Source organism: Gymnogyps californianus, chromosome 2 (genome assembly GCF_018139145.2).
Source record: "Gymnogyps californianus isolate 813 chromosome 2, ASM1813914v2, whole genome shotgun sequence".
NCBI lineage: Eukaryota > Metazoa > Chordata > Aves > Accipitriformes > Cathartidae > Gymnogyps > Gymnogyps californianus.
The window spans coordinates 160,814,662-160,835,775 of NC_059472.1; the positions used below are offsets into that span (position 1 = coordinate 160,814,662).

At 40.1% G+C, this 21,114-nt stretch overlaps 1 protein-coding gene across 4 annotated transcripts in view; it reads left to right on the forward strand.

Moving 5' to 3' along the window:
• Positions 1-21,114, forward strand: part of PRKAG2 (protein kinase AMP-activated non-catalytic subunit gamma 2) — a 231,013-nt gene that overhangs the window by 168,920 nt on the left and 40,979 nt on the right. For 3 of the 4 annotated variants that reach the window (XM_050915876.1, XM_050915877.1, XM_050915878.1), the window contains one exon: positions 6,532-6,622. The exons of the other annotated variant lie outside the window; for it this stretch is intronic. In XM_050915876.1, coding sequence (XP_050771833.1) covers positions 6,532-6,622 — 91 coding nt within the window. The remainder of the gene's footprint in view (positions 1-6,531; positions 6,623-21,114) is intronic. 4 annotated transcript variants of the gene reach the window in all.

Genomic DNA, 21,114 nt, shown 5'->3' on the forward strand with positions numbered 1-21,114 from the left:
TGAAACCTTTTTTTCCGATAACTTCTGTCTTTTTCCACTTCATGAACCAGACTAAAATAAACCAAAAATAAGCAGTAAGTGTTTTAAATTAATTTTGCACAAACAGATTGCAACGGAATAAGCATATCTATGACATACATTTGGAAAAATTCTAAGTTGTTCATTGACAGCTCATCAGGAGAAGAGCTGTTAACTACTTGAGTTGTATAGAACTGTAATTGTAGTAAGGAGCACTAGCAAATGGTGGGAAAATTACCATTTGTAGTTTACTCTTGCATTCAAAATGGGTTTGCCTTGATTTGCATTTAGATGGGAATTCCTTCTTGTTGATCTTCAATCCATTAGGTTTTATAAGGTAAGTAGCTTTTTTTTTTCTTCTGAAGTACTTCGAAGGGCATTCAGTTTGAACTATGAGCTGTTCAGGTGGCACCCCTAGCATATCAGTATTAAGCCTTCACTGATAGGAACGAAAGTTGGAGTAGAAAAGTCAGGAAAAGCTTTGAGAAAGGCAGCCTTGAATTTACCTGGAAATGCCTATTTCTAAATAAAGCACAGGTAACATTTTTGTTGCAATGCTTGAATAAGTCTGTTCCACACAGACTTGTGATTTGCAGCAGCATTTCTTTTTTTAGGTTGTTCTTTCTATTCCTACCCAGTCATCAAAGACTAATACGTAATCTTTATTATTACTCAAACAATACTTGCTTTAGAATTTTTCTAATTTAGAATTAAGGCTACTTGTTTGGGGGGGGGGCAAATTTACATTTGTATTAGATAGTTAGTAAACTGACTTTTGTACAAAACATACATATAAAGACTTCTCATTGAATTATCATTCTAAGACTAAATATATTTTTCAAAAGATTGGACAAAAATAGAAACAAAAGAAAATAAGTCTGGAAAGGACATTAAAAATTCATTTTCCTCCACAGCACAATCAACTATATGTAAATAATTCCCAACAGATGTTTTATTTAGCCCGTTGCTAAAAACCTCCCATAACAGAGATTTTACATTTTTTTTTCAGGAAAGCGTGCTGGTGCTTCACTGTTGTTACGTTCAGAAAGTTCTCCCAAAGTCCAAACTAAGACTTCCTTGCTAAAGGCTAAGCAGATAACTTCTTATCCCATAACGAGTGGACCCAGAAGATAGTTTATCACTTTCCTTCTTGCAAAAACACATTGTATTTGGAGACTGTTATTATATTTTCCTTCAGTCCTCTTTTTTTTTTTCCTAGACTAAGAAACCAGGAGGTTTTCATGTCCTTCTTTACACATCATGTCTTCCGAACTCCTAGATCATTGTTGTTGCTTTTCTTTGGACTGTCTTTGTTCAGTCTCAAGTTCAGTGCCCAAAACTGAATGCAGCATCCCAGCTGGCATCTAACCAGGGAACGTGTAGAACAGATTCTCCGTGTCTTACCTATAACACATTTGTAGACAGTGTGATTTTTTTTCCAAGAATCTGACATTGTTGTCTGACATTTAGTTTCATTCTCAGGTCTTTTCCTTGCATGACTGCTGCAAGCCAATCCTCTCCCATTTTATTCTTGCATTTGATTATTGTATAACGCGCTCTACTTACCCATATCAAAGCGCATCCTGTTTTTCCAAGCATTGCAGCAATTCTCAAGATTATTTTAAGTTCTAAGGCTACCCCTAAAAGAGCGGCGTCTCTTACCATTGAGTCATTGAAAATGCGATCGGGTTATTCATTATTCTTTCATCAAGTCATCAGTGAAAACACTAAATGATACTAGAGAGAACACAGAGCTCTGTGGAACCCTCTCTTAGATAAAGAAATCTTACTACCTTCCTTGTGAATATTGTTGTGACCTTTAGCAGTCGTTTCATCTAGACTATCTGGCTTGCTTGCGTGAGCGTCATGCAAGATAGTGTCAAAAGTCCTGTTAACTCGTGCTGCATCTGCTTACACAAGACTTCTAGCCTGTTATTAAAGTGACTGAGATTGGCTTGGCATTGTTTATACACGTTGGCTGTTACTGATGATCTTTCTTTCCTCTACTTAAAATGGGTGTATTTGTTCTCTTACCCATCTTGGAATCAAAGTTACACCGAGTAGTTTATAGTTTCTTGGCTCTCTCCCCCCACCTTCCCTTACAGATAGCTATGCTAAGCAGAATGAACCTGACCAAATGGAGATGTAGAGATCTAGTCAGTACAGTGACTGCAAATCATTTTATCCTAAGTAGTTGTCTAAAATAGGCCATGTGAATGATGTCCTAGAAATGTTTGTTTCTCCACTGGTTGCAGAAGCAGCAGCCTAGGGTAACTTGTTCAATATGAAAAGCTACACAGTAGGCGTCATTCAAAGCATTTTGATATAGCTGGTCTGATGACTGCCAGTGATAGAACCCTATCCCAATGGATGCATTCCTGCTAATTCAGGGAGACAAGATGGCAGGAAACTACATCAAAAATAATCTTCTGCTGATGTTAATTGCTGTTCACATCCCTGAACCGTCCCTACAATTTAAATACTTAGCGTGTTCTTAGGAAAATAATGGGATTCCTTCAATAGGACACAGGACTAAAAGGATTCCTAGATTATCAGAATGATAGGTTTTAACATATTCATTATAAGTGCATATATAATTTACAGGACTGATTTTACTTCTACAGAGTATTAGTCACTCCCTTTACCCTAGCAAGCTAAAGAAAACAGGCAGAGACAAAGTAAGCAGTTACCTATTAAAATTTATGTTCTAGCCTTCCCAGAAGTCCTAAAACCTCTTTGTTTACATCCACCTTTTTATGACTTTTGCTGTTGTATCAACGTTGAGTTGTTTTACTTTGCCTCTGCAAAGATTGCTGGCACTGCTGTATTAAGTTTCTGTATTAGCGTTATGTTGTAGGTCCATTGTTTTTGGTATAAGTAATGCCCCTGTAAAAACTGAATTGAAACCTGGCAAAGAAGAAATGTATTCAGGCAGTTTTGTTTTTGCATATATTTATCTTCTAAACTTTTATATATAAAATTTATTTTGCTTAGCAGTATTTAGTATACGAAATATATACTGTCTTGTCGCGTTGGGTATCTCAAACAGTTAAAATGGGTTACCTGACACACTCTGATAGCAAACATGTAACCCATAATCTAGACAAATCCCTTGGTTATAGTTAATAGAAACCTCCTGTGGCGGTAGAACAAATAGTCACAATAAACAGATATTGAAATGTTACAATATATAATATCATCTTGGTGGGAATTATAGGTCCTTTGAAACAGATCTTTTCCCTATCTTTAACCAGTAATCCTTTTGTAAAATGGCAGGCAGGGTTTGTAGAGAGAGGTAATACCTAAGACTGTTAAAAATATCTGCTAACTATCTAATGCTGTAGTAGTTCACAATGAACAAGATGGTGTTTTCACCATTTATTTAAGCTGACTTAAGAGTGGGTTGTTTCCAGAAGGTGTGGTCCCACTGTCACTCCTGCCCTTGGCACTCCTTGTGCCAGTGCTAGCTGATACAACTGCACAGTGAGTTGGATCAGGAACTGATCTGGATAAAAACCAATCTTTTCTCTCAGTCCCTTTGGTTTTCAGCTGCATCAGTTTCCTGTTCTGACTCACTGTGTTGCCTACAAGCCAAAAGGAGCTAGAATGCAAAGCGAGGAGCAAAATGAACGCCACGATCAGCAGCTTGTTCCAAAACTAGTTTAAACAAATCGTGAGACTGCAGGCAGAGCGAAGGATGGAGTTTCAGCCTTTAGTTCTCTATTTCCTTTGGGGTTTTTTTGAGCAGTGTGGATATTACAACATAGCTATAATGTTTCCATTACAAATCTCTGTTATATATTAAATTACTGCCTTTATATTGAGTTTCTCATAGTACTCTTGGTCTGGATGTAGATTCTGCCACTGTAAAACCCTGATCTTGCAGTAAGCTCCGAGGTTCACAGTGCAGCGTAGCTCATTGCATTAAACAGGCTTAACTGACTTCTTATAAACATATCCGTGTTTTGTAGCAGGTGAAATGCAGCGTGCACCTCTGAAGACTCAGTGTCACTTCCAGCTACAAACCTCAGAGCTGTATTTCCTCATGGCTGGTGCTTACTAGATAATTATGGGGAGTAAATATTTGATGTTTTAAAATAAGAAACAAAATCATGACAGTTATTTCCAATCAGATGTCATCTTATTCTTCTCTTATTTTGGTTAGCAAAAGAGGTTAAAAACTCTTACCAATATCAACGTACATGATAAGGAAGATAAATTATTTAGAGCTTTTAAAGATAGCTCCCAGAGATAATTAAAAGCTTCCAAAGCATTTTAATTAGTAGGCTGAAAATATTATAAATCAATATGAACTGCTTTGGCACCTTCTGTAGCTGGTCAGTTAGAGTATTTATTGAAATCCTAGAATTCTTTTAAAAATACAACTGGGAATGAAATATTTTAGGAATTTATTTCCCAAGGATCTTTACAGTAAAGAAGAACTGGATATTGTTAACTTTCTCATCTATCCTTAAAAGTGTCCCTAGAAAGAGGCAGCTTGGGAAAAAGAAGCTCTCACCAGCAGTTGGCTTCCTTGCTTGAAACTTCTCTGGACTTGAGAAATGACAGCTAGCTTTCTGTTTTCCCATAATTTTTGGCTCTCTCCTCCCATCATAGCTTTAACTCTAATTATCTTTCATACTTTCCAATGTTATAGGCACATCACTGTGCTATCCTAGATCTATTCAACCTTCCCTCCTTGAAGGACTTGAACTTTTGAAGCTTGAGCCTCTCCTTAGGGACCAATAGATTTTAAATGTTCTCTAATGGCTCCTGTGACTCCTTTGGAGCACCACGCATGCGTGTCTGCCCACAAGATCTGTTGCCATCGCCAAAGAAATAATCTGTTTATCCACCTGTACAGCATCCATGTCTGAACTGGTCCTGCTGGGCTTCCTAAACAGTCAGGGGGGACCTATTCATTATAGTTAAGGAAGCCTAGCTTACCACATCTCACTGTTTCAATAAATCTAAATGATGCATCTATTTCAAATATTTATTTCCTTTTTTTTTGATTCTGCTGTAGCCTGGCTTAGAAGGTCAGATGCAGACTTGTAAAGCTGGGTGCAATAAATCCCATTCTTGGTAAGCGGAAGCCTCCCACAGAGCAAACTCCATCTTGCAGCCACTGTTAACAGCAAGTGGTTTGGGCTGTCAGCATTATGTGCTCAGGTACTTGAGGGCAAGCTCAGGGCATTACGCCACCTCACACCCACTGCGTTGAGAACAGCCCCAGAACTGTGACTACTGTCTGTAGTGACAGCAATGGCGGGGCTGTCACATTTTATTTGGTTCTTCAAGAGTGATTTTTAAAGTAGGATCATCTAGTCTGAATCTGCTGCACGATGTAAACTAGAATTTCACTCACTAATCCCTGGGTCAAGTCCACCCCAACTTCTGGCTGAGCTGAAGCACGTTATGAGGAGGGCGCTCAGCCGCAAGGCCGCCTCCCTTCTCCTCAGGAGACTGCTCCGAGGGTTAGCGACCGGCTTTGATAGAGCCGCGCGACTTACATGGTAGACGCCGACATTCGGGCTAATCTTGAATTGTAACGTCTCGAACGTTTTAAATGGAAACGAGCGCGTCTGTTCCCAGAGCGGGTACCCCGGCATGGTGGCTCGGCCCAGTGCGGGAGCTCCCTGTCACACACGGGGGAAACCCCCTCAACACCCACCCCCACACACGCACCTCCCCCCCCCCCGGAGGGCAGTGGAACTGTCGGCTTCCCCGCCGCTGCCTTGCAGGTGAACGCGCGGGACCATACCAACCCCGTCTCGCGGGGGGAGCGGAGGGCTTTCCTCCCCTCCGCCTCCTCTTGCTCTAGTCCAAAGCGGCCAGGCGAACAGCCGAGCCTGCAGAGCGGGCTGCGAAAGGCGGTTGCCCTGGCAGAGCTCTTGGGGCAGTAAACCTCTCCCTCCTCCCCCTCCCTTTTGCGCGCGGAAGTGGTAGTTACCTTCCCCTCCCGCTGCTGACCAACGGGCTTGACTGCAGCAAAATGGAACGTACCAATCCCTCCACCGGAGGGGGGGGGGGCGCGGGAGAGGCGGCGGCGAGGTGTGGCGGGAAGCACTGTCCTGCGAAAGGGCGTCCGGCCTCCCCGTGCACTTCACGGCCGCCAAAGGCCGCTCCCTCCGTGCGGGGGAGAGGCGGCGCCTCCGGGAGGCACGGCCGCGGGGAGCCCGGGGGCCGTAGGGTTAATGGGCTGGGCGCAGCCGCCGGGAGGGGGGGGAGGAAGGGCGAGTCCCGGTTCCTCCCCCCTCAGTGTGTGCGGTGTGTGTGCGAAAGGCAGCGCACATCGAGCCGTGCGTGTGTGGGAGGCCGAGGGGCAGCCGCCGCCGCCCGGCCTCAGCGCCGTCCCGCCTTCCCTCCCCTCAGCGCTCGGCGGGAACCGCGCCAGCCGCCCCCTCAGCGCCGCCACTCCCCTCCGCCGCGCCGGGCTGTTCCGATGCCGCCGCGGGGCCGGTGAGTCCGCGCCTGGATGCTCATCTCCTTCTCCTCTCTTCCCTCCCGCAGGCGGCGGCGGCGGCGGCAGCGGCTCCGGCTCCCTCTCAGCTCCCGGCCGCCTCCGAAGGGATGCTGGAGAAACTAGAGCTCGAAGATGAAGGTAAAAATGCAAGGAAGGGGGGGCCCGGGGGCGGGTCGGTGGACACCCGCGCACCCAGCGGGGTCTGGGCAGTGGGAAGGGAGCGGGGTATCCCCGACGAGGAGCCCGCCCCGGGGTGAGGCGGGGGGGGCGTTGCGCCGTGCCCGGGCCGGCCGCGGTGCCGCCGCCTGCGCTGGCCGTGTCCTTGCAGGGCGGGTCGCAACCTTCCCCACCGCTTCTCCCGGCCCGATCCCTCTGGGGTGCTTTTGTCCCGGTGGCTGCAGCCCGGGCTGTGGCTGCAGCCCGACTCGCACGCCGCCTCGTAGGTGATGGCAGCGCATGCCTGCGCCTCCCGGGCCGCGGTCGCTTCGGCGGTGCGTGCCTTTCATCTGCAGTTCCAGTCAGCCCGAGTCCCTGGCACTGAGGGGAAGGCAACCTTCATGGCATCCCCTCCTCCCTTTAAAACACTCATTCTCCTCGAATACGTCTGCGATACCAAATATAGACTTTGAGAGCGAGGTGCGAGGAATGATGGAAAGCTTTTTCAACTAAAGCTTTTACTCCTTATGGATATGCATACATCTGTTTAAAGCCGACAGCTGTAAACTAAATTTTCCTTATGCGGCTGCTCTCTTACGTTGTTCTTCGCTGTCGTATTAAGAGCTGCAGTTTTAACAGTGTGCTCTTCTTGATAGGGGAACTCTTGGCAAGTTTTTCTATCTTGCAAGCACTGAACTGTGCTGTGGAGAAGCATGAATGTTTTTTCTCGAACTTGCACAAAGCATTTGCTTACCTCTGAAAGATTGGTATTTAATATTTTGAGCTTTCATTTTCAGAAAGGATTAGATTAGTGGATGCAAATGTGGATGCATAGCTAATCTCTATGCTCAGTATTGTAAAGCGGCTAAGACTTTATGGGATATGTTTTTCTGTAATTGGTAACTGCTATTGTAAAATGTAGGACAAATATTTAAGGAAAACTTTGAAAATAGTAGGCTGAGTCATTCTGTAAAAAGAAATATCTAAGCCGGTATGCTAATAACCCGGCTTCTTGGTTACTAGCATGCTGTCTACAGTTGTGGGACTGGTCTGAAAAAGTAACACCTTTTATTTTAAGCTTTCTGTGTGTGAGAAAAGGAAGCTCTTAACAATTGGATTCTTTAAGCTTTTTTTTTTTTTTTAGGAGTCTAGACAGTTTGAATTGCAATGAAATACTTGTGCATTTGTGAATCTTGAACATGATTAAATATGAATATTTGGTGTAAGGGATTTGTTGCTAACTTGTAGCTTTTTTTTTTTTTCCCTCACACTGTTTAACTATTTTTAGTTAAGCTTTCATTTTAAGGTTATGGAGAGTTAGAAAATGACCGACTTATGTATTTCTTTTTACATAAAGCTTGTTATTGCTAGATAGGAGATCCTAAAACCTGCTGAATCACTAATAGTTAAGCCATTTTAAAAGCTGTTTTAAACATTTTCTAAATGTAGATATCTGAAAAGGACGTCTAGGTTAAAAAAACCCCTCAGTTTTGAAACGCCTTTGCAATTTTAACAGTGTAACGTAGTATAATTTGGAGACACTTGAGTAGGCTGAATATTTGTATGTGTCTTCTAAAACACTGCAATGAGATAACCCAAGTTCTTCAGAAAGTTTGGTAATTTTTAAAATTTTTTTTCCCTGGTTTTCAAGATTCTGTTTCGCTTTGTCTCTTACTTCATTTAGCTTTAAAACTAAGGCTTTGTCTGTGGGTACTCACGCTGGGTGGGTGAGAGCAGTTCAGGGATCTGTCAAAAGATAACGCCTAATAGCAAACCTGTGACCAGTTTAAAGTAGTATGTGAGTTTTGAAGGGAAGCAGTCGCCTTACTAGCCTTTCAGACTTAATGAAAACTTGTAGGTTTATGCCTAATTTTAAAGCCAGGTGGAAAGGATGTAGAGTGCTGTATTCAGAAGGTAAGATGTAAGTAAAATTGAGAGTGTGAATGTCAGACCAAAACTTACTATCCAGAATGCTTCTATATGAGGAGGCCTATAGAAGGAGAATCATAGAAAATTGAGATGCAGATGGAGATGCGGCAGCTTAGTTGCAGTACGTGTTTTATGACCTAAATTTGTGCACTAGTTGCTGTAGCTGTATGTGTGCTAATATTGAGGGTGGGGGAGTAAAATGACATCTGATGGTGTTCACTTTTTTTGTTGGATGGCAAGTACTAAGTGCTCAGAAGTTGAGAAACTTCTTTGAGATCTTGATAAGATTTTCATTAAGTGGCTGTAGCCACACTGTAACTGATGATCTTTTGTCAAATTTAGTCTCTCTACTGATACCTAAAATTGTGAGTTAAATGAGAAATTTGAAGCTTGTTTTGAAACTGCTTTCCTGACTGCCTCTACTTTTGAGTATTTGCTCTTGCTAGCTTTCTAGTTTCTGTATCCATCAACAGTTGCTAACTATCTTGTGTATCAAATTATGCTGCAGTTCAGCTTAATAAAAGAGCTGAAAAATGAGGCTCAATGCGTGCACTGAATGCCATCCAGTATGCTGAAATGGATTTTTGTTTGTCACTCTCCTCAAAGGTTACACAAATGAGAATGTGAAAGCACAGAAGGCATTCATTTAATTTGGATTCTAATTAAGAGGGTTAAATTGAAAAAACGGTACTAGAAAGATTTGTAGTTTAAGTAGTACCGTAAAAATATGCAGAGTCTAGCCTGATGATGTGATTTCTAAATAAAATGGTATTATCAACTGATGGGCCATTTTTTTTCATTATATGCATGATATACAAAGAATGTATATAAACTATTTTGTACATAATTAGCGTGGATGGTATTAGACATGATGTTATTGTTGCAGAAAGAAGTGCTGGTCACTAGTTCTGTCTAGCATTGGCTTAATAATACTACTCTTGTGATGTGTAAGAGCAAATCTTAGTGAGATGCTGTTGAACAGCATCAACTGCATTACAGCTGAAATAGGACAGGCTGTAGGCTGATTATGTGCACAGTGGAGAAGGACTAGATAGGCCAGTGGATATTTATTTTACTTAGGACTCTGTAAAGGACCTTTTTCCCAACAGCAATTGGAGTAGGAAAGTAAAAACTCTCATGTAAGAAGTCCAGAGTCTCTTTTTAACTGAAGGATGCTCTGCTTAAAAATAAACAGAAAACTTAGTAGAGTAAAATATTGTGAACTCATCTTGCTCAGTATTCCTTGGATGGGAATGACCTACCTACGTCTCCTCAAAAAGTATGAACGCTACCTGTTGATGGGTGTGGAGTTTCTCATTGTAGCCTGAAATAGATTAGTGCTGAGAGACCTCTCCTGAATGTATATAAATGATCAAAACTTGGTTACCTTCATATATATTGTGGGTTTGCTTGTTCAGCTCTAGCATTTGTGCAATCATGTTTCTATATTAAGGTTGCTTTTACTTCTGATCAAAGTCAAGAGTAATTCTGGGTTTTAATTTATGGAGGATATGATGAATTTGGAAAAGAGCAAGGAGAAATTATTCTGAAGATCTAATATGAAAAAGGGCTTTAGTTAACGATTTACACTTATTAGCTTTAATTTGTTAAGCTGGAATTGCAGAAATGGTTGTGTTCCAACAGCTACCTGTGCTGTGAGAGGAGAAACTGGATTAGAGTAGCAAATGAGTAGCAAACGTGTGCCTGTCAATTGTATTGATTTAATTGGTATGGTTTTAGCATGTTATTTTGGAAACTGGTTTTGTTGCAATATTGGCTCTCATCCATATTATTTTCTTCCATTTGCTCACCTTGAGTAATAAAGTAGTAGCTATTGAAAGCAGAATTAGCTACTGTTCTGTAGCATCTGCTAGCTCGAGGAGTCTTTCAGAGGTAGTTTCTGCAGACAGTTAATTGCAGGGTTCTCCTGTATCTGTGCTCAATTCCTAGTCTGGAAGAAAGAATTCTGCAAAGTGCATGCAGCAATTGTAGCATCAGCGTCATGGGACGGATGCGCTTGCTCTTGAATGCTCTACTTCTCTGGATTGTTGCACAAAGTAGCATTTAGACAGTTATTTGATAAACAGTTTACATTAGAGTGGAATCTCTCCTAGTAATGCTCTGGCCTTCATCTCACCCTTCCTGTATCATCCATCTCTTCTGTCGCGTGCTGGTTTCTGGCTGTCTCCTGAAATAGACTTTCACTAGTAATCGCATCTCCTCTTAACTAATTGTTGTGTCTGGGGTCATTCCTTCCCTGCTCTGCAGATTTTCTTATTGTTTCTTATTAAAAGTAGTTTCTTATTGAGCTTTTCTGTCTGCCAGCCTCCCGCTGTCAACTGAATATCTGAATCAAGATATGAAAACAGATGTCACTTGGGGGCCAAAAATAGTTAAAAGAAGCTTGTAATAAAACGCATGTTAAAGTGCATACTAGATTTTGTTTAATTCTTAAGACTGAAGGATCAAGTGCTCAGGTTAGGAGATAGTAAAGTTAAGGCATTCTTTTGCAACTGTAATTCATTCTAATAAACATTCATTATGTGATTGTTAAAGCTGATGCTCTCTGGAGTACCGAAACAGCATTTTGCCCATAAGATGTCCTTTGAGATATCAGGGTACATGGTGATAGTGATAGAGGATGTTTTACGTGAACTTTTCCACAGCAGATTAGAATCCTAAGTGGACATAGCAAGAAATTATTAAGCAGAGATGATAATTGGTATTAATAGACTTCATATGGTCTTAGTTTGGGATTATTTTCTCTTCCTGCTTTAGAGTTACTTTGTGGTGTCATATAAGAGGCGCAATAGCAGATTCTAAAAAAACCTTATTCTTAATGCTTTTTGTCCTTGCTATCTGATCTGAAGTAATACTGAACACTTGCATCTGAAACTATAGACAACCGCTTATTCCACTGAATTTACTCAGCTTATATTTTTCTGTCATTTTGCAACAAAGATTATCAGTGGGACGATGGGCTTTCCTGTGATGTACTTTGCAGAGTTGTTAAAGAATAACATATCCAGAGTATTCAAATGTTCAGCTTTATTAGTTTATGCAAGAAATTATGATCAAGTGCCCTGCTGTCCTAGGCAACCTCATGTCCTTTGCCAGTTTGCTATACACTAACATCACAGATTTTTTTTTTTTCTCCTGGAAATTTCCATCTACAAAGTTAAAAGATGAAAATTATGTATAAAATGATAGGTAATTGAAAGTATAAAACTTTACTTGAGCGGTGCAAAACAAGCTATTGGGAGTTTTGTTGTCTTAGATGACGACTATTCCTGCAGTCCACACGCATGTCTTTACCTTGTGCAAGTATTGCACATGGTTCTTCTTGTCAGCCCAGTGCTTGCTATCTCCAAGCAGTCCTAACTGTTTTCCTGCTCCTACATAAGATATGACTCTCTTATTCTTAACATGGTATTTAGTATTACAATGAGGAAGGCCCTACTCTGTCTTGACTAGGAAATAACCAGTTCATAGCAGCTAAAGCATGCAGTCTTTCTCAGGAAACAAAACTTTTTAAGCCTTACCAATCTGGGAAGTGATGTTTTAGTATAGCAAAAGGGGCATGTTACACAGGGCATGCTCTAAAACTCTCTGCTTTGGGTCTTGGGGGATGCAGGAGCTTCTTGATGGAAAAGCTTTCATAAAATTTTAATGTGATCAAAACATTTATTTTCCCTAACTTGTTCTTGGAAACACTGTAACCATTCTGGCTGAGACTTCCTAGAAAAAAACTATGGAAAAATGCTTACCGTGGCAATGAGTCTGTGTAATTGCTTTGGCAAAGCTGCAAACAATTGAAAACAGTTTTACAGGAAGTGTTGGGGCTGACTGTGACCAGGTAGTGTTGCACCTGCATGATTTGCAAACATTATCTTCCAAGTGAAAGCCATTATTGGCCAGCAGCTGTCTGTGAGGAATATTAAGACAACCTGGTATTCTCCTACACTTGAAAGACATTACTGTTTCAGGTGTATGTGTACATGTTAGTATCTGGTGGCCAATGTGAAGTACTGTTTTACAATAACCTTTACTAGCCACTCTTGCTAGTGTTGTCACTTTCATCTGCATCAGATGAGGGACAATGTCAACTCTGCTAATAACTTCCATGCAGAACTTCCTTGATGCAGAAGCTGTTTGGTTTGATAGTGGGCTATCACGGTTGGTAAACAACTGCTTGATATAAGGTCAAAGGCTTTGGACAGTATACTCTCAACTTTGAAGTGTCCCGAGAACCTCCTGATTTAGAGGTATTGAGTTTACAAGCATTGCATGCTTGAGTAATGATAGACGTGGAAGATGTGACAATGTCAGTGTTGCCTTACAGATGACTACAAGATGCTGTTACTTGCCTGTGACTGCTTTGCTGAGCATTACCAGGATTGAGTAGGGTGACTGTAGAGTCCTTTCCTCAAGAAACTTCCTAGGTAGTGGTCTGCAATGTTCTATCTGATAGACCTCTCCAATGCCCTGCGTATACAGGGAGGACAGTATGGATGAAACAATATTATTGTCTTGGTAGTTTGATAACCTCAGCTGTTAAATTTGGCTGTCGTGGTCAAGTCAGTGCTCTTGGAAAACTTAGTGCCTTGGGGCATGACTGAGTACTAAATGAAGGTGACTTGGTTTGAACTGAAGTAATGCCAATGTGACAAGAACGATAGTGGAATATTTGCATAAGTTGGCTCAATCTAGCTGTTGCTAAACAGTCATAAGAAATGTTTCTGCTTACTAATCATCTGCATCAGATGTGACTGTCCTTTAAGATAGGACTTTTTGTAATGTGTACTGTGTTTTTGATAACTTGAGGGTGGATGATCACAGGGCTTTGTCTGTGGAGCCTTTCTTTAAGTCAGGTCACTTTTATCAGCACTGCTTTTTGTTAGGAGCTTGCTCTTTGGGTAGCACTTAAGCTGTCTGTGGTTACTTTATTGATTTGAATATTTTGACTTCTTGTTTGAAGTCTTTGACTCTGTAATATAGACTTACAACTATATTAGCATTGCATGGGTTTGGGGGGAAGTAGATAGGTCCGAAATATCTTAAGGAATGTAGCATTTCCAGCATAAGTACAGGAGTTGATGGTACTGTTTTTCATAACAGTTCTTGCATCTTGATACAAAATGTACCTCTCCATACTGAGACTGTTTGCCTTTGGATGCATGTTGTGGTGGGCTTTACTGTGGCTCTTCTATGAGCAGAGAAGACTAACAAAAGGAAAATCTGGGAGTTTAGGGGAAAATCCTTCTGTGGAAGGGTTGCACCAATGGCTAGGATTAACATATAGCCAAAGCAGTTTAATACAAATACAAGTATAACTATGTTAGAGCAAAGTTGAGTTTGACTTTTAGGTGTCCAGCTTGGCATCTAGACGGAGCTTTGGAAAGCTTAAATAACCCTGTCCTTCTAAGAGTGAACCATATCTAAGAGGTTTTTGAATGTGATGTGGATATCTTCAAGGTAGCTTTCGAATACTATTTGAATAAATCTAACTTGTTTTAGATTCTTTCCTACTCTGCTGAATTTTATATGGATTTTGCTGTTTTATGTGAACCAGTGTGGTGAATTTGCCAATTTTGACTGTGGCAGAAGTTAAATGGCAGTCCATTTTTTGTCTAAAAGCAGTTTTCATATGCTGTAGACCAGTGGTTTTATTTGTGATGTGAAGGGGTTTTTTTGCCTTTTTTTAGGGTGTGTTTTTAAGGTTTTTTTGGCAATATTATTTTGCTTTTCTCTGTGTATTGTGACTGAGTATTTAGTTCTGACACTGGGCATTTTAAGAAACAGAATCAAACTTTCTTTTTTCCTACCATTCCCTTACACAGTAGTATTCTTTTCTGCTGCTTGGTTTGTTTGATGAATTTTTACTGACACAAAGACACAGTGGAAGAAGATATCTGAGGTGCTGGAGAAGGGAGCAAACTGGGATAGGCATAGAAAAGGGCCATTCATGAGACCAGGAATATAGAACTTGCATTAAAGGAGGAAACTAAAAGGCTTTGCTCATTTAGCTTAGTAAAAGGAAAGCCAAGAAGGGGTGTGATAACACTGTATATATGAAAACATCCTGTAAGGAGTGGGAAGGGGTTAAACACCAAGGAGGAAAATTAACTGAAGAACAACATTGGCACAAGAACAAATGGATATAAACTCTTCCTGTATAAGCTTTGAAATAGTATTCTAACTTCCAGCATAGTTACTGTTGGAGTGAGTTTGTAGGATAGACTTCTAATGCTTTGAATCACTTCAGGGTGGAGCGGGATCACTCAGTGAAAGGGATTGTGTGGTTGCCTTTAATAGAAGACTCTGAATGCCATAGTGCAGAAGGTGAATGCTTTGCTCTGCTTTGCTCTACACAAGCGGTTGCATGTATCTCTCCTGCCATAGTCTTGCTTGAACTCCCTAGTATTTTTGAGTCAGTTCCTTTAAAAAAAAAAAAGAAACCAAAACAAGCCCAAAAACCAAAACAAAGGAAAAAAAAAAAAAACCCAACCAACCAAAAAACCACAATGGTGTTCTGTATGGACATCATATGAGTTCAGAGGAAGATCAGCTTTGGGTGAAGTTGCAATTTATCTGTGGTATAGAGAATGGATCAATAGAACTTCTAAACTAGGTTCCAGAAAACTGTGTCTGAATATACTGTATTGAACATGTGTTGGATCTCACCTACTCTAGTTAGGAAACTGCTAATTCTTTTTCTTTTCAAGCTGCACCTGCCGTTAGGTAAATCTCTTTAGTATATTGAAACAGAACACTTCATGATCTATTAAAGTGTGCATACAGATTCATAAATTGTAATAAGAAATAGCAATACCTGTTTAGAAAATGTTGGCATGCATAGGGAGGGAAGGAGAAGAAAAGTGTAAGGGGAGATTAGAGAGAAATAAAAATGTAAATACTGAATTATTAAAAGCTTCAAGTCAAGAAATTGTAAGTAGTCATTCAGGATTTGAGACCAACAGTTTTAGACCTGACAAAACTGTTCTCCAGCAAACATAGTCCGAAGTCCTTAAGACTTAAGCCTAAAAAATGATTTCTTCCTTAAAGCGTTTTATAAATGACTTGAGATTAGGAGATCTTCCACTGATGACTAACAAAGATTAGATACTTGCCCTGTTCAGTAAGGATACGACTGTGGCTTGTGAAGATGCTGTGTACTCATTTTGAAAATACTTGTCTTGTGAATAATGCTTTGGTTAAGCTGCTGTTTAGGTCCTAAAGGACTTAAATGGCTATCTCTTTTCTAAAGTGTGTGCAAACTGTGTATGTAGTAGGACTTATGCTTGCTTTAAAGAAATTGCAAAAGTTGAAATTGTTCACCGATGTTCCAGTATAGATACTAAGGATACCGGCTGGTTTATTCTTTCATTAATTGCATACTTTAAACCTTCCTTGAATGCAACTCTCCAGCGTATGGTTGCTGATTTTAACATTTGGAGGCTTAATACCATTTTTAGTTTCTTGTGTTTTGTGGCCTGTGTCTTGCAATCTTGAAGAGCGTGCCTGCATTCCAGACAGGCGACATCTTAAATTAGATCTTTGTTTGGGATGCTTAGGGAAAAATCATAGTGCTTGTTGTCAAGGAAAGATCTTGAACATGTTTTAGAAAATTCTTCAGGTCAACTTATTCTTTATTGTGGTGAAAATCTTAGAAGCATTATTAGGTTGCAGGCTGAAGTTGCTACCTTTATTCACAAAACCACGGTGATGTAGCTTTCTTCAAAGTACAAATCTTTAGCTTTGACCAAAAGTTGATTTAAGCGATAGTGGGCTGTTTCAAAAGTATTCAGTTGGACTTCTGATACTGTTTACCAGTTAGTCCCTAAACAAGGCAGCTCTTGCTTGTAAACAAATAAGATTCTCTGCCTGCCTGGACAAGAAACTTCAGTTACTATGATTAGCTCTGGAATGTGAAGTGTCTTAAGCTGCTCATCACTTTTGTTTGCCTCAAATCTCATGCAATCATTTGCTTATCCACACTGCCAGTGGAGAGCTACAGTAAAAAAGAAGTGTTAACTTCTCAGCCCATTTACCAGGACTTACTAGCTCCAAAAATGAGAAACAAAATTCAGTGCAAGATTTTGAAGTGTGCTATGAATACAAGGAAGATTGAAACACAATCTGAATCTTTCATTGTTTCAGGCAGCTATTTGTATTAGTTTTCTCTTACAAGTCTTAGCTACTACTGAAGTTTGAAGAAGTGGAGATATTTAACCCTCAAAACCAGAAAATTGGATCTTTTGAAGTATTCTCAGGAACTAATAACCTTTTTTGTTCTTCACTAAAGCAGGATGTGCTTATGCAGTTGCGGACACTTATCTCATTCCATGTTTAGGACCTTTAAGCAAGGAGACTGTACAATGTCCTAAGGTTGCTTTGTTCTGTCTAACCAGCTTCTGGAATGTGTTAATAGCCCTCTAACAGCTGGGGTGGTTTTTTTCTTTGTTTGTTATTTTGTTTAAGCAAACTGTGCCTTTTCTTCCTTACTTCTGCTATAGCAAATCAAATTAATAACAGGGTAGTTTTTCTCAGTAGTAGTGATATTTAGTCACTCCCCTGATTTGCTCTCATCCAGTTGAGTGTTCCTTTCAGATTCTGGTATTCTCTGAAAGATCGTATTAACTTCAAACCACTTATGAATTCAGTTTGAAGATACCATGAGGTTTAAATCTTGCAACCATTTCTAATGCTTACTGCAAACTCTTTGAAGCATGTTCAATTCCTGTTTTGAAGATCACTAAGGAGAATGCTGGATAAAATGAAGCCCCGATCCTCTGAGAGTCTCTTGCAATGTTTTCCCTGTGAAATATCAAGCTACTGGTGAAAGTTCTTCCAGAGTGACTTGTAGAAAACTAAAGATATGTAGCATGAACTTGCATGCCATTCTGCACTAGCTGATTCGCATAAGATGGACCTTGCAAGTATTCCAACTTTGAGGAGAGTTTGAACTGGAGTTCGTATCTTCTTAAAAATACACAGTTGTCATCCAGTCTTGCAAACCCACTGAAAAAAAAGACATCTTACTAGTTTTGCTGCAGCTGGGATTGTTTGTTTTGCAGCTGCCTTGTGGTGATTCTACTGTGTCTTTTCCACATGTAGTAGTATCCAAGCTTGCTTTGAAATCAGTGTCTCAAGCGTACTGTGATTATTTTTTATTTTGTGTCCGCCCTCTTTTTTTCATCCAGTTGATCATTTTATCCTGAGTAAAAAATTATTAGACTGAACTGTTCTTGCCACAACCATATTGGCTTTCTTCTTTGCTTTTGATGAGCTGCTTTTGTAGGTGCTTACAAATACACTGGTTTTAATAACTTGCTTCGATACATACCTAAGAATTCTGACTGATTTTGAATTTGTTTGGCTCTCCTTTTGACTGGTACTGTATCTTCTCCTTCATGAACTTGCAGAGTTCAGGAATGGTTGTTTTTAACTAGGGTGACTCCTGTTTACACACGTAATATCCTGCTGTCTCTGCATCAAGGAACTCCTTGTGACAAGGGGAGAAAACATCTCAATTACCTTAATGATCTAAAGTGACTGAACAGTTGCACAAACTCTAGAATTCAAAAGACATACTAAAACGTGTGCAAAAAAAAAGGTGTAGATGCAAGCAATCCTGAATGTTATGTTCGAAAGTGTCTTAAGCAATTACAAATATAGTTCTTGAATGGAAATGTTTTAAGATGTGTTATGGTTTCTTTTAGCTTGTCACTATTATTAGAAATGATTAACCTTTTTCTGAAGACTTGAGCAACAAGACAGTGTGCACTTACTTCTCTATTCATTTTTATTTACCTGTTAACGTACCTATTCTCCCCTCTTATTTTGTGTATCTCTAGACCCTCTTCCTATTTGTAGGATGAGATACAGTTAGCAGGGTAGAGTTTACTTACTCTAATGTTGTCCCTGTGTGCTCATGCTTCTTTTTAAAATCCTATTCTTCCTGTCACGTTATGTATTCATGCTGTAATATGTAATTGAATTAATCTTGGATCACTGAAGAAGCTTCCGATACTGATCTCTAGACACACTTCCTATCACTTTTTTGTATCAGACTATCTTACATCTGTAAGCTTACTCTGATCTTTCTTTAGCTGCCAGCTCATGCATTCCTTTAGATCAGGGTGGGAAATGTTCAATCTGCAACATCCATATCGTATAGCCTGTGGCTGCGTGAATAATGCTACTGTGTAACTTTAATGTGTGGTCTGCCAGGATATTTTAAAGCTCTCTGCAGCTTTCAGAAAGAAAAAAAAATCTTGTCTCTGTCACTACCTCCTCTCTTTTTGGTTCCTTGCATTTGAAATCCTTTCAGCTTGTGATGGAATAGTCAACTCCTATCACTGTCATCATATTATTTCCTATGTATTAGACTTTAAACTTGTTTGATTTTTTTCCCCTCTGAAGTTGGAAGTAGTCCTTTGCTAGCCTTGGTTGCCATCTCTGCAACAAAGTTGTGCCGAGCATGTTCTAAAAACTTAATGATGATTTATCTCCTGCCACTTAGAGTAGGCATCCTTGTAACCATCTCTTCCCACTTTTTCCATCTTTTTTTACCACTCAGTCTTATCCTGTGACTGATTACATGGGTGGTTATTTTGGTGGGGTATTTTATTTTTTGCTGAGAAAAGTTTCCTCTTGAATAAACAGAAATCAAATGATACAGTACAACATCACTTCTTTTTTCTGTGCTTACCCTTCTTAAACTATGTTAGTATTCTTCTCCCTACCAAGTCTGACATTGATTCAGTTTCTGGTGTCTTGTTTCTTGTCCACTGTTTTCAGTGTTCTTGGCTCTTAAGCAGACAGCTCAGCAGACTGAGAAGTCATGCCCTCTTACTGCGTTATTCTGCCACAAAATTGCAGTTTCTTGTTGTTCTCTCCCAGTCCCTCAGTTCCCATGCTTTTCACAGGATATACCATATACATTTTAATTTGTCTGCTATCATTCAAACCTATCTAAAATTGTAACAAGTTAGCCATATTTCTCTCATAGAAGGTAGGTTCAAGTAAAGCTGTTGCTCATGATCACAGCAACATACTGTGCACAGGGTAGTACTGGATTCCTTTTCAGAATCTGTTCCTGTCTGTCCCTGAGCTGAGGAATGCTGATAAAATCCTACCTGAACATTTGATTCGTGGAACATTTTTCTTGAAACCCCACTTCTTCATTCAGATGCCTCCATTTCCCTTAAAAGTCATGTTTTGGAGGCTGTTGGTGAGCTTGTAGAGACATCTGAGGAATAGTTTGTTGTTCTTACTATGTAGCATCACTGTTGCTCTTGGAGTGGATTAACTGTATCCATTCTGGCTGTTTTTTCACGTTAGAGGTGTTGTGTTAATGACTTACACCAGAACTACTACCATCTCCTGCATTGTGAAAGTTTTGAGAGAGGTTATCAAGAATATTAAGGAACTCAGTAAGTTCAGACTGGAGGTGAACAGAAACTTTATAGCCAATTTTGGTAACAACTTTCAGATAAAAATGCAGGCAGAAGAACAATTTACAAGGTTAATGACGTCTTTTACCTATTGTATACTCTGCCAAAGATTATCTGTAACAGTAGGGAGAGAGGGTAACTCGTGCTGGCTTATTTAAATGATTAGTCACCCTGGTGTCTTCTGGCACCATTTGACATAGCTAAGCCGATCTAATGGCTAGCTGCCACAGCAAGGATGGTGTCCTTGTACTGTATAGCTTCTAGCGTAAGGAAAGGGCAGGAATAATTTGCTTGCCACATGGCTAGATATGGGAGCTGAATAGACCTAAAACTGGCACTATCAGGAAGCCGATAACTTCTGACAAATTCAGCTTTTCCAGCCAACTTGTGGAACAGTTTTGTATAAATCCAGAAGCAGTGTGAGGGAGGGAATGGAACCACACAGCCAGTGCAAAGGGATCAGCGGCTGCTGCTACTATGCTGTGCTGCTGTTTATGCTGCTGTGGAGCCACATCTTTAGACATGGCCTTTGAAAAGGTAGAGTTATTCTGTATTTGCTGACAAAGGAGCATTGGCTAGGGATGTGAAAAATTTCTCTTTTAATTTGCAGCTTAAGCCAGGTGTACATGAACAGCCCTCCAATTCCTGTTTTCACTGTGATGATATGTGTCTGAGTTGTGTTTTTTTTATTTCTATGTTAACAAAAGACTGAATTATTTTACTTGATTAGGTGATATGAGAGAATAGTATAGAGTGCTTTTGTTGGTATAACACCTCTTTTAGTAAAGTTTATCAGTATAATTATACCGATAAACTTCACCTAATGTATTGCTGTTGGATCAGTTCTGTAGTAAACATTGGGATGAAAAATATCTTTTGTCTCTAACATTTTAATTCTCTAGCATCTGAAAAGTGATATTCAACATATTACTTGACTTTTTTAAAATAGGAATGTGACTTGGAGTAACCTGAAGTACAGATATGTATGTGTGCAGTAACTGAAAAGAAAATGTTTTTTCCAGTAACTAGGTTATTTAGTACACATGAGAATATCACAAAAGTACATTTCTACTCTCTTCCCCATTT